At 35.3% G+C, this 12,564-nt stretch overlaps 1 protein-coding gene and 1 non-coding gene across 2 annotated transcripts in view; both read right to left on the bottom strand.

The window, feature by feature from the left end:
• Positions 1-3,688: 3,688 nt before the first annotated feature.
• Positions 3,689-3,897, bottom strand: LOC115067594. Its single transcript, XR_003846980.1, has one exon. It is a non-coding gene; the product is annotated as a small nucleolar RNA U3 (small nucleolar RNA).
• A 5,472-nt stretch (positions 3,898-9,369) lies between these two features.
• Positions 9,370-12,564, bottom strand: part of Pcdh11x (protocadherin 11 X-linked) — a 771,559-nt gene continuing 768,364 nt past the window's right edge. The window contains exon 7 of the mRNA XM_008852463.2: positions 9,370-10,212. Coding sequence (XP_008850685.1) covers positions 9,530-10,212 — 683 coding nt within the window. The 3' untranslated portion in view covers positions 9,370-9,529. The remainder of the gene's footprint in view (positions 10,213-12,564) is intronic.

Raw genomic sequence — 12,564 nt, 5'->3', positions numbered from 1 at the left:
TTTGAGTGTCCATGTATGTGGTGTTGGGGGACCCTTCCGTGAAGGTCACAGTCTACCATGTCCAGAATGGAGGACTCCCTTTCTCAGCAGGGACTCCCTACCTTCTGTCTGACTTTATTTGGAAAGTGGCTCCAAGCACAGATGCCTGACCTTATTTGGAACATGATCTTTGGCATAGTTGCCTGCAACAGCTGCCCGTATGGTTTTCTTGTATGATAATCAGGCATTGCACTACAGCCATCCCATCCCCCCTTCCCTTCCTACATAATAGGGTCCTTCTACCACATTCAAATAAAGCATACTATGAACACCTATCAGGTAAAACTTTGGCTGCTGTCTTCACCCTATATTTTCCCCTGACCTCTGCTGAATAAATGAGCTGTCTCACTGAAGCTGACTCCCGGAAGGCTTTTTCCATCATGCTTACAGCCATTCTGACCATGCCCACCACCTCTACTCCCTTTGTCTTCGTGCATCGGTAGTCAACGATCCACGAGGGAAGGGAGAGACTCACACATGTCCTCATGTGTGTGGGTACAAGAGTGTGTGTTGGTTTCTCTGCACGTTTCTGCATGTAAACAGCAGATGTTGAAGTCAGTTGTCTTCCCTGATCACTCTTCACTCCACATACTGACCAGGCTCTCTAATGAACCCAGAGCTTGCTGACTGAGGTGGTTTTAGCTAGCCAACTTGCTTCTCAGACCTCTATCTCTATCTTGAAGATTGGGATTACTAGAGGGCTGCTTCATCCCTCTGGCATTTCTTTTTCATTGTTTAATTTTTATTTTATTTTATGTGTATGAGTGTATTGCCTGCATGCATGTAAATGCATCTGTGTCATACAATGCCTTCTGAGGTCAGAAGAGGGCATTGAATCCCCTGGAACTAGTTAGGATGGCTGTTAGCCACCATATAGGTGCTGGGAACTGAACCTGAGTCTTCTGCACCAGCAGTCAGTGCTCTTAACCATTGAGTCATCACTCCAGTTCCTTTTTAAAAATTAAATTATTTTTTAAAAATTTTAAATTTTTATTTTATATGTATCAGTCTTATGCCTTGCCTCCATTTAAGTGCATCTATATTGTGCAGTGCCCACAGAGGACAGAAGAGGGAGTCAGATCCCCATGAACTGGAGTTGTCAATGGTTGTTAGCCACAATGTGGGTGCTGGGATTCCAACACAGGTCTTCTGTAAGAGCGACCAGTACTCTTAACAAGTGAGCCATTTCTCCAGCCCCATCACTCCAGTATTTATAAGGGTACTATGGATATGAATGCCAATTTTCATGATTATGTAGCAAGGGCTTTACCCCCTGAACCATCTCACCAGCCCCGATAGTGAATTTTATAATTATCAAATGTATAGTGTGAACTTTCAATTATTACAGATGAAAACTTATTTCAGGAATGGACCAACAGTTTTCTCTATGTAATTGCAATTTCAACAGTTGTTGCTTATTGACAATACCTAAAAAAATAGATTTTAATGGTTAAACTTGAACTTCAAATCAACAATGTATTAATGTAATAAACTTCAATCATTTCTGCATAATTCTAAAACAAGTGAGACATATCAGAATCAAACAAGTTTTTTCATTAGTGGAATATTACTCATTTACTAATAAGAAAATATTAGAAATGGAACACATTTATTATTTTTATAAATAATTGAATATCAATACCTTTATTACATACTTACAGATTAAAATGAAATATTAAGGTGGCCATCTGTATGATTAGCAGGACTACAAAGAAGATGTATTTCTTAAATTTTCCCAGAGACTACAAATTCATGAAGTGCCTGTTGTTGAGATGTCTTGACCCAAGTGCACCAAATGTTTGGAGCAGTTGTGTATTTCTGCTCCAGGGCTGAAGCATTAAACCTAAAATTTAATGTGAAATAATGTAAGGTACTAACCTACAGAGAGTTAAAAATGCCATTATGCACTGTTGATATGACAATGATACAAGAAAGGTATTATATTTTACCTTTGAAATCCTCTATTCCAAATCCATGTCCTCAGGAAAACCAGGAGAAAAGATTCAGAAAAACATTCAGATTAAGGTTGTTCTAGAACATCCCTGATCAGTATTCGTCCAAACAGTCATAATCATCATTGGTAAAGTATTAGAAAGTGCCACTGTCTAGAAGAGGCTAAGGAGAAAGGACAACTAAGTGTAATTATCAATGCTGGGTGAGTTTCTACACCTTATAATTTTGAAGGACATTAAGTAAATCCATATACACTCTGTGTTTTAGTTGATGATAATTCATCAATGTTGTCTTGTATCAATTCTAAAAAAATATGCCTTATTAAATATAGGTGAAATTGGTATTTTGTATTTGGCAAGTCTATATTATGTCACATTTTTGAGTGTGAATAAAAACTCTTCCAAGTAAGTTAATAAGGTAAATATAATATTAATGGATCCAAAGTTAGATTGTAGAATTAAACACTATCTTTTTCTATTTATTGGGCATGTCTTTTGCTCACATTAATGTTAAAAATATTTGAACAGATCTTAAATTAATTAAGCTAACACACAAGTAAAAATTCAGTTGTTTTCATGTGGTTATTGTGGTCAGATACTTTGCTTAACTATGGAGTTTGTGGTCCAAAGTAGAAAAATAAAACTTTGAACCTATTTGCTTGCATGAGGTTTGTTTTACATTTGTTTTGTTTTGTTTCAAAGAAAAGTTCATTGTACCATAAGAAATTTATATTGTAAATCAGTTTGATTTGTTCAGACAATAACAATGTTAACTTTAATATTTTAAATAAAAGCACTAACTCATTAATATTTTCATTTATGAAAATACTAGAAAAAATTTTCTGTAGTAATTTCTAGTAGGGCATTTTCTCACCAGTAAGGCAGTCATCAGCTTTTACCTAGCTGTAAACCCTGTAAGCTACCGTAACAACTGGCTTAGCAAAATATATCTGCAGGGCAATGGTGGCACAAATATTATGGGAGTAATTAAATACTTTCTGCTTGGACTTAAGACACGGTTAACAAGATGGCCTCCATATCTGATATTGTTATCATGTTCAAGAACCTGTGTCTAGACAGGTGACAAGTCATAGGGAAGAACCTGCTGCTACTATTCTGCTCAATTTGTAGTGTTAAACTGCCTCATAATGACTGATTGCTATATCTGTAGATTAGTGTATCTCTCATATCTCACCAGAGAAGATTCTTATTCAGCATATGATGAGTAACATGGAGACCTACAACTGGTCAATATGTAGAATAAGAAACTGTGGGGTGCTCAACCATAAATGGTGCATCTATATGATAATTTTCCTCCAAAGTGCCAGGAATCATTGTGGGAGAGAGGCCTGTACATTGTGAGAGCCAAGGGTGATAGATGAATACACGGAAGTTATGTTTTTTTGGATACCACAGAATATTTGCCCTTACGAACCTGTTGCACCTATGACAGCATTCACAAACCTGGCAAAATCCAAGCCAGACAATGTCCCAGCATGGATGGGATGATGGACTGAAAGCCCCTGCACTAGCTGAGGATATGTTGACAATTAATATGTTCTGGGAAAGGGAGAGTCAGTTTTTCCTGGTTCGACACCTTATAGGTTAACAAGATTATAAAAGAGAGACCTACATCCAAGAGAATTTTGGAAATACAGATGAGACTCAATAATCCTTTTTTTTTTCAAGAAATTATTTCCACTCAGACTGCATCCTCTCCCTCTACTCTCCCAAAAGAGAGAAGAACAATCATCAATGGCAAAGGCAGTTGCAGCAAAGCAACACCAAGAGCCGGCTTCTCACTCAGTAGACAATGCTATGTCTCCTCCTTGTGGTTTCTGGTACTCTACACAGAGAAACTTCTCTACTAATGAACTATAGAAATGATCACTGAAAGTATAGTCTTCAATAGTCCTTTTCAAACAAGTTATCTATCTATCTATCTATCTATCTATCTATCTATCTATCTATCTATTTAATGTGTGTGTTATTTCTGCATGTATGTTAAGTGCACCCATGTCATGCAATGCTTCCAGAGACCAGAAGAGGGCATTGGATCCCTTGGATCTGCAGTTCCAGAAGGTTGTTAGTTGCCATGTGGTCCACTGAGCCATGTCTCCAGCCCATCAATAGTCCTTGTAAGAAAAAAATAAAAAAGGATCACATGAAGCCAAGAGCGGAAAATAATGTAGAGGTGGAGAGGAGAAGGTGGCATGCATATGATCAAAATACGTTGTGTGAAATACTTGAGTCAACTTAAATCAATAAAAATATTTTGAAACTTTTAGTCTGCTGAATAAATTAATTGATACAAACTGTAGGTTTTTTTCCAGTATGGATAGAGTCAGAATGAGAAATAATGCAAATCATCCTACAGGTATATTATACCTCTTATAAAAGTAAATCAATAGTGCCATATGGTAATATATTTTATTTAAAATCCATCCTATTTTCCTTTCTTCACAAGGTAGTTATTATTAAGAGTGAATAGAATGTCTTAGTAATATGAAAAAAAAACAAGAATAACAGACAAAATACCGGGCTACACACTGCACCATTTTGTAGGCTTCATTACACTGGGACCTTGGCATTAAGAAAAACTGAAAGTAAAATCAGGAGGGTCGTCATTTTGTTCAAAACGTATTATCAAAATTATCCAAAAACTAATTTAATACAGTTTACCTAGGATTGTAGACAGAAGTACTCAGTGAGTGTGCTGGATCGCTTTAGTATCAACTTAACACACCTGGGTTGAGGGAGCCTCAACTGGAGAACTGACTCCATTGAACTGCCCTGTGGCCATGTCTATGGGGCATCTTCTTCATTGTTGTATAATATGGGAGGGCCATGCTTACTGACTTGCTTCTGTGGCCCCAGCTCAGCCTGCTTTCTTATGCATGGGCCTGTGTTGCATAAGAAAGCAGGCTGAGCAGGGGCCAAGGGAGCAAGTGCAGAATTCCTCCATGGCCTGTGTTCCAGCTCCTGCTTCCAGGTTCTTGCCTCTGTTCCTACCTTGGACTCCCTGATGAACTGTAACCCAGGAGATGTAAACTGAATAAACCCTTTCCTCCCCAAGTTGGTAGTGGTCAGAGTATTTTGTCACAGCAATGAAGAGACAAACTAGAACAGTGAGCTTTTATATTAAATAATGCAATCTATCTAATCTAGAATAAATAATTATGTCTTAAGTTTGATTTGGAAAATCCAAAGTGTTTTAGAACAATACAGTATTGCTTAACAATCTTGCAAATTTATCAGAATAAACAGAAAAAGCCAAGACATGTGTCCCAGTCCAACTTTTGATTTTTGAATTTTAAAAAACACAAAAACCCCACATAATAAAAACACACACACATAAATATTTCTCATTAATTACTTTATTAATACCGATATCAATGAATAAGAAAACATGCAATACAGATCCTGAAATAGAACAATTAATACACATTTGCCACTGGACTACATACTGCCATTCTAGTCCGTAAAGTATCCAATCTTCTCACATCCAAAGCATGGCCGGAACTTGGGATACTGTTCACTTTCAGATGCTGTATGATATCACAGAGGAGGATTCTTCCCCAAATACAAACATAAACACATATTTCATAAATTTTCAAATATTTTAAGCAGGGACACCATAAATTTCACAAATTTATTCCTAAAAGTATAACATACAATCACTAAACAATTGCCTTCTTTTTTTTTCATTTGTGCACACACATTTTTCTGAGCAGCCTCTCATATTGACTACTGTTGTAAATTTGCAGTACTTTTAACAATCATTGATGGAAAACACATGGATGGTTAGAGTAAGAAAGCTACAGTGGATTTTAAGGTTTCTGCATATGATTCTCTGGTGTAGTAAATGGCACATAATATAAAATGGTTTCTGTCCAATATCGTCAGCTTCTTTTGCTCCCATCTTATCCAGGCCATTTGGGCCACTTGAAAACTGTCAGAATAGTGCCCTATGTTTGTGAGAAAAGATTTATTTAAGTGTAACTAAATATCGGTTTCCCAAAAATAAAAGCGAAACAAGAAATTATGAAAATATAAATCAGGAGTGCAAAAAACAGATTTTCATAGATGTCTATTAGCAGATAAATGCACATTCAGCCTTATTAAAATAAGTTTTTAAATGCTACTGTCGAAACATGCTTGGGGAAAATAACATTGAATTCATTCAGAAAGGAATGCTGTTTTTAATGTGACATGATTGTATTTTAAAGACTGCCCAATTTATGATTTGTTCCATCTGCGTTTGCCCATTTTAATGAAAGCATGTGACAAATAGTTTGAGAAGGCAGAAGCTCTTCATACTGTCACCACTGCACAACAGCACTCATCTTTTGACTATTATTTTCCTAACCAAATTGACATAACTAAAAAGAAAATGTTAAATTACAAAGTGAGACTACACAAAGTGTACTTTGTAAATTGTTTACACCATTGGTATCATATGTAGAAGTTAGTTTTCATAAACTGACACACTATTAGTTAAAACTTGAAGATAAATTTTGAGAAATGAATATGTATGGATTTAGCATATGAGATATAGCGTGTTGTGAATATAGTTACAAAAGTTTATATTAAAGCTATACCTTGAAATTTAATACTTTTTAACTGAATATGGCCACAATATAAACTAGCCAGTCTTACTGAACAGTTTCTCAACACACCAAATCATTGAATTGAAGTGCTCATTTCAAACAAAACCAAATCTTTATTTTTTTGAGGGAAATATTTTTTGACTGATGGCAAACTAAGTCATTTGCAGTTCCTATCAGAAGAGCCACCTTCAAGCTTTGTCTATCTATAGCTCTGTTCATCCATTCAAAGTAAGAATTTGTAATGAGATGAGAATGATCTCATCAAATCTGAAACCATGGAAATTACAGGTTTCCAAGGCCAGACCTAGTGGAAGCTTCTAAAGAGAATGCATAGGGGAGAATAACTGGGCTCACACCCCTTGCCTCTTTGGCTGTGCCAAGCCGGCTTCCATTCAATTTCTCTCTGGCACAAATCCAGGAGAGAGTGCCCAGTCATTTGATTTTCTAAACTCGATCTAATCTGATCATAAAACCAGAGTTAGAAAGGGCAACAAAAGCATATTTGTTCATTCCTATAAGTCTAGGAAAGGTATCAAAACTTCCCAAATTTGAAACGTAAGGATACAAGAGCCTCCCTGATAATTCAGTAAGTCTCACAATCAGAAAAATTTCCCAAATATATGTTTAATTTATAATCCATATTTCTTTTAGCAGAAGTATAAGCATTTAAATTATCAATGTATTTAATAGAATTTCTCCCTCTATTTTTATCTCCTTTGAGCTGTGTGTATGTGAATGTAGATAACTATACTAAAGTTGTGGAAAGGAAAAATGTGTAAAGAATTAAAACAAGAAAAATTTCTCACTCATATAACTTCATTTTTTTTTCTTCAGAGAAAAAAACTCACTCTAAAATCTACTGGAAGCACTGATTTTGTCATTCTGGGTTTCTTTATCTTCCCCAGTTTTAGCATCTGCATTAACAACAACAATAGCAACAACAATATTAACACATATACATGATCTGATTTCAGTAAAATTTCAAACATCATAAATTCTTCAGTTTATAAGCACCTGGAAAACCAGTACATTAAAATCCCTTGAGACACTAACAAACACAAAGGAGCAAAAAAACAACAGTACTAACTAATTTGAAATTTCAGAAATTAAAATCTAAGTGTTAAAAGGTAAGAAGTTATTCTATGCACCAAATCATGTACAATCAAAAGAGTTTCACAAAGGAAACAATATATTCTCGAAACGCTACTTAACCTGCCGGGCACATGAAGAGAAACTTTGTCAACATTCAGTGAAAACCATTACCGATGAAATTATACATTTACCACAGATTATATTACAAAATTTACACACAGTTTAATCATAAATTACATATCTTCAAGTTACACATTACAACGTCTACATCTAATTTAATCAACAAGAAATATTAACCCCCCCACCCCAACATCAATTGATTCTTGGTTTAGCATGATACTGAAACAAGAGAGTTTCTTGCTTTTGTTATATAGAGGAAAATTAAGTTGGTGGTGTTTCTGTAAGTTTATGAAATGTGCACATATCAGTTAAGTAGACAAAAACAGAAATTAAAGAATAGTCAACAAATGGAAACTAGTGTTTCCTAGAGATACTACTGTATTGTTTGCTTAGAATGCAGTTTTCGTGTATTAAGTTTTGTTTCATGTGTGTTATTGGGGTATTTCTCATTCACCCCAAGAAGCAGGAATGAACCTTATTTCTCCCTCTGCACATCTCCTTAAAATTCTGTGCTGTAATACTTTTGTTGTAGTTTATAATTAAGTCTCTTAAAAAGTTCTTTCTTGACTTTCATCTTGTTTTCAGTAGTTTTCTTCAGTAAATTGAGCTAGAATGATAAAAATCCCTTAGTCTTCTGTATTTAATATGGGGTTTTATGTACAATTGTATTTGTTCATTTTACCAATCATCTTTCAGTAATAGCCAATTGAGCTGTCAAGTCAATATTTAAATCATCCTGATCTTCTTTAGAATATAGTACTTTACAGTAAAAGCTGTAAGTTGACAATGCATTGAATGCATCCTACTTTTTTATGATTTTTTATATACAAATTCCAGAAGATAAATACCAAATTTATTCTGGGGTGTAGGCTTAAAATGGCAGTTTTTACACTATTATTTCTGATATACTTTACACTAGACTACAAATATACATTTATAAATGCCCATTCTGGCAAGCAGTTGCCTAATACGGGCACAGCTATTGCACTTCAGTGTCTCGAACTCTACTAAAGAGTAGAGAAATAGGTTTAAACCTAAAGCTGTACAGTAAATATGTTCTTTTTCGAAAAAAAACTCTATATACAAATTATATCAATATATTCTCAAAATAAAGGTAGAAAACATAAAAAACAGGGATAGAGGAAAAACCTGTAAAACATTTGTTTACATTCCCTATTGTATAGTTTTGAAGGTGAAAATGTGAAAAACAAAATACTGGAGACAAGGGAACCAAAACACAAAGACAGAGAAAGATGCCGCAGCACTTAAAACATCTAGTTTTATCGGAATGAAATTTTAGCTAAATTAATGGTAAACCTGGAGAATCAGATCTTTACTAGTTTTCCATTTGCTATGTACTTCATTCACAAAAATCAGAATGGAAAAGATCAGTAATATTGCACATGGTGATAAAAATGAATTCATTATGTACATCAGAAATATTAGACACTACTTTTTAAATTCTGTCATGATAAGCCTTTCTGTACAAAGGGATGCAAATTTTTTAAATTCTTTTTTTTTAAATTCACACTCCAAATTAGAAAATTAATTGCTTTTTTATCTTTTTACTAAGGGTCTAGCTCTGGACTTATCTTGGTATCTGTTTCTATTTACAGAGCTATTTACAAACCTAACAATTTGGAATATTCATTAAAATTGAATTTTAATATTCGAGTATATACATCTGTCTGAAAATGTGAGATATGCATGTTAGTTTTACAAGGGATGTTCTTCCATAATGGGAGAATCACCCCTAGAGGCTCTGGTCTGTTGACCTGAAGTAAAGGTGGTCAAGGGAATGACTTTGATTGAATCATCACTGGTATGAAGTCTTTCAGACCTGGTGTAAAACTGAACTCTTGTACTACTTTGTACTCCCTGATCGAGGGGATGTAGTCCATCACCTCCAGCACCTTGCACCCATCCTTGCTGCAAACCCATTGGTGGTTGGGTCTGGCTGCGATGGAGTGTAGCAGCCTGTGGCAGAGGAGGACTGCGGTGGACAGCCATAGCCTGTGCCACGGGAGGGCTGTAGCAGAGTGCAGAGGCCTGTGCTGGTGGTGGACTGTGGCAAATCGTAGCAGCCTGTGCTAAAGGAGGACTGTGGTGGAGAGCAGAGGACTGCACTGGTGGAGGGCTGTGGCAGAGTGCAATAGCCTGAGTGACTGGGGGGCTGTGGCACAGAGCAATGGTTTGGGTCACTGGAGGGTTGCGGCGACGAACCGATGTCTGGGTCCGGGGTGGGCTGTGGCAAAGAGCAGAGGTCTGTGCCTGTGAAGGCCTGGGATGGGTCAGAGAAGCTGGCATCCAGCAGGCATCGGAGTGGCCCAGGATGAGGCATTCTTGAGTGCAGTTGTCAGAGGCTTCTTCCACAGTTGGCTGCACGGTTATTTCTGCAGCTGTTGGCATAGAGAAAAGAAAACCAAAAATTTTAATATATTTGTTATCTACTTAAATGAAATATCTTTACAAAAAATAGTCCACGACTTGTTTAAATAAATCAGAGATTTCAATTATTTTCACTATTAGTACCTGATTTATCCAGAATTAATTCCTAAAGAAACATATATAGCATGCAGTAAGCAAATGGATGAAATTTATAGTGTATGATGATACTTGTTCTGCAAAAGGCAACATAAAGTAACGAAAAGGAAAGCAACAGACAGTGAAAATATTTCCAAATCACTTTCTTGGCTATTGCGTGTATAGAAGATAGGAAAACCCAAGAGGAAAAAAATTAAAGAACAACATGGGTGGATGGCAAGGGGCAGAACTCCAATCAGCAATTTATATCATCGGTGGATAGATATATGGCTATGATATTATGTGAATGACAAAATTGTAAGGATCAGTTTAATTGTAAACTGATTAATCAGTTGTGTTTTTAGTTACATTTTGATTTTAATACATTATTTCCTCTGATTTTATTTCTTCTCTTCTTCCTACTTTCCTTCTGATAGTTCCTTTGTGTTACAGAAAATCTCTTCAAACATCTAAGGCATCAAGCATTCATTAAGGAGAGAGTCAAAAAGCTCATTCCTTTTCATACGCATGTGGTTCCATATCCAGAAAACTACTGTTAAACTCAATGTCATGAAATTTCCCCGTCAACTTTATTTTAAAGTTTTTACACTTTTAGGTCTTACATAAATGTCTTTGATTCATTCTATCTGGAAAACAGTAAGTGTCTCTCTTCAGTATTTGCATGTGAACCGGCAGTTTTTTAAAATACTAGCAGATGCTCAAATTTTTCTTATTTTAGAGGAATTATTTCTACCTATGCAAGCATCCACAAAGTTAGAACTCTACTATAGAAATAATCCACATTTGAATTCACTCAATTTCTATTTAAGCACTAGCAATATCTAATGATCTCAATAACTTTCAACTGGATGGCAGTAGTTCATAAAGAAGAAAGCAAAGCTTGTAACAAAATCAATTCAAATGCTAATATTTGTACCAAGCATATTAAGAAGTTCAAGAACCTTTGGGAAATAAACAGCAAATGCAATGAAGGTTAATAAATTTAGATATAAAAGTTGATGTACTCTATAGAAGTTTGTGATATATGCAATGTATGTAATAGTTTTTTATAATTTGACCATTTAAAAAATATACTTGTGTGTTTGGGCTGACTGTAGTTGCACCATATGCATGCAATGCCTGCAGAAGCACGAAGAGGGCATCAGATTCCTTGGAACTGGTGTTTGAATGGCTGGTAGTTGTTATGTGGGTGCTACAACTAAACCCTTGTCCTCTGCAAAAGCAGCAAATGCTTTTAACTGCTCAGCCATCTCTCTAGACCCAATTCAGCAGATTATTGTTGTTCTTATTTTGGATAGTATTTGAAATAATCTTTCACATAAAATTCATTTAAATATGTGCTAGTGGTAGGTCATATAATTTTTCAAATATCGTTGTTTTGCTATAAAATGTAGATAATCTATTAGGATGATTAGTTTTAATTGTCTAATTGTTACAATCTAGAATCATCTGACAAGGGAGCCACAATGAGAAATTGTTTGGATTTGGTTGGACTTTGGGCATATCTGTGCCGGAGTTTCTTCATTACATCAACTAACATAAAAAGACACAGTCTAATAGTGAGTGGGTGGCACCATGCTTTGGGTTTGGATTCTGAACTATAAATGCATGAGGAAAGCAAGTTGAGCACTAGCATGTATGTATTAATTCATTGTTCTTTGCTCCTGATTGTGGCTGGAATGTGATTAGCTCTTTCAAGTTCCCACCACCTTGACTCCTCTGCAGTGATAAACCATTAACTTGAAATTAAAGGGAAATAAACTCTTTCTGCCTTAAGTTGCTTCTTTAGGGTATTTTATTCACAGCAACAGGAAATGATACTATGATATCTGTTTTTACGAATGTTTTCTCAAAAAAATTCCTTGGCTCTGTTGTATGATAGTCACAAAAAATTCAATGAAAAAACATTGAAATTTTTTTAAAAAGAGAATGTCTAAAATAATAAAAATGGCAGTTCCTGTTTCAACAATTTCTAAATAGTGTTTATTGTTATATTTAAGCATACTAACAAGTGTGTGATGGTATCTCCCTATTTTAATTTGCAATTTCCAATGACATTTGTTAGTGATTATCTTCTCATGTGCCAGTTTGCTACTAACAGGCATTAATGCCTTTGGAATATTTTAAAGTTAAGTTGTTATTTTTTCATTGTTGAGTTTTAATAGTTTTGTATATTTTGAGTGACAATTATTTTAGACATTCTCTTT

Source organism: Nannospalax galili, unplaced genomic scaffold (genome assembly GCF_000622305.1).
Source record: "Nannospalax galili isolate Female #2095 unplaced genomic scaffold, S.galili_v1.0 scaffold586, whole genome shotgun sequence".
NCBI lineage: Eukaryota > Metazoa > Chordata > Mammalia > Rodentia > Spalacidae > Nannospalax > Nannospalax galili.
The sequence above is the reverse complement of the archived record's forward strand: the minus strand, read 5'-3'. Positions and strand labels throughout refer to the sequence as shown.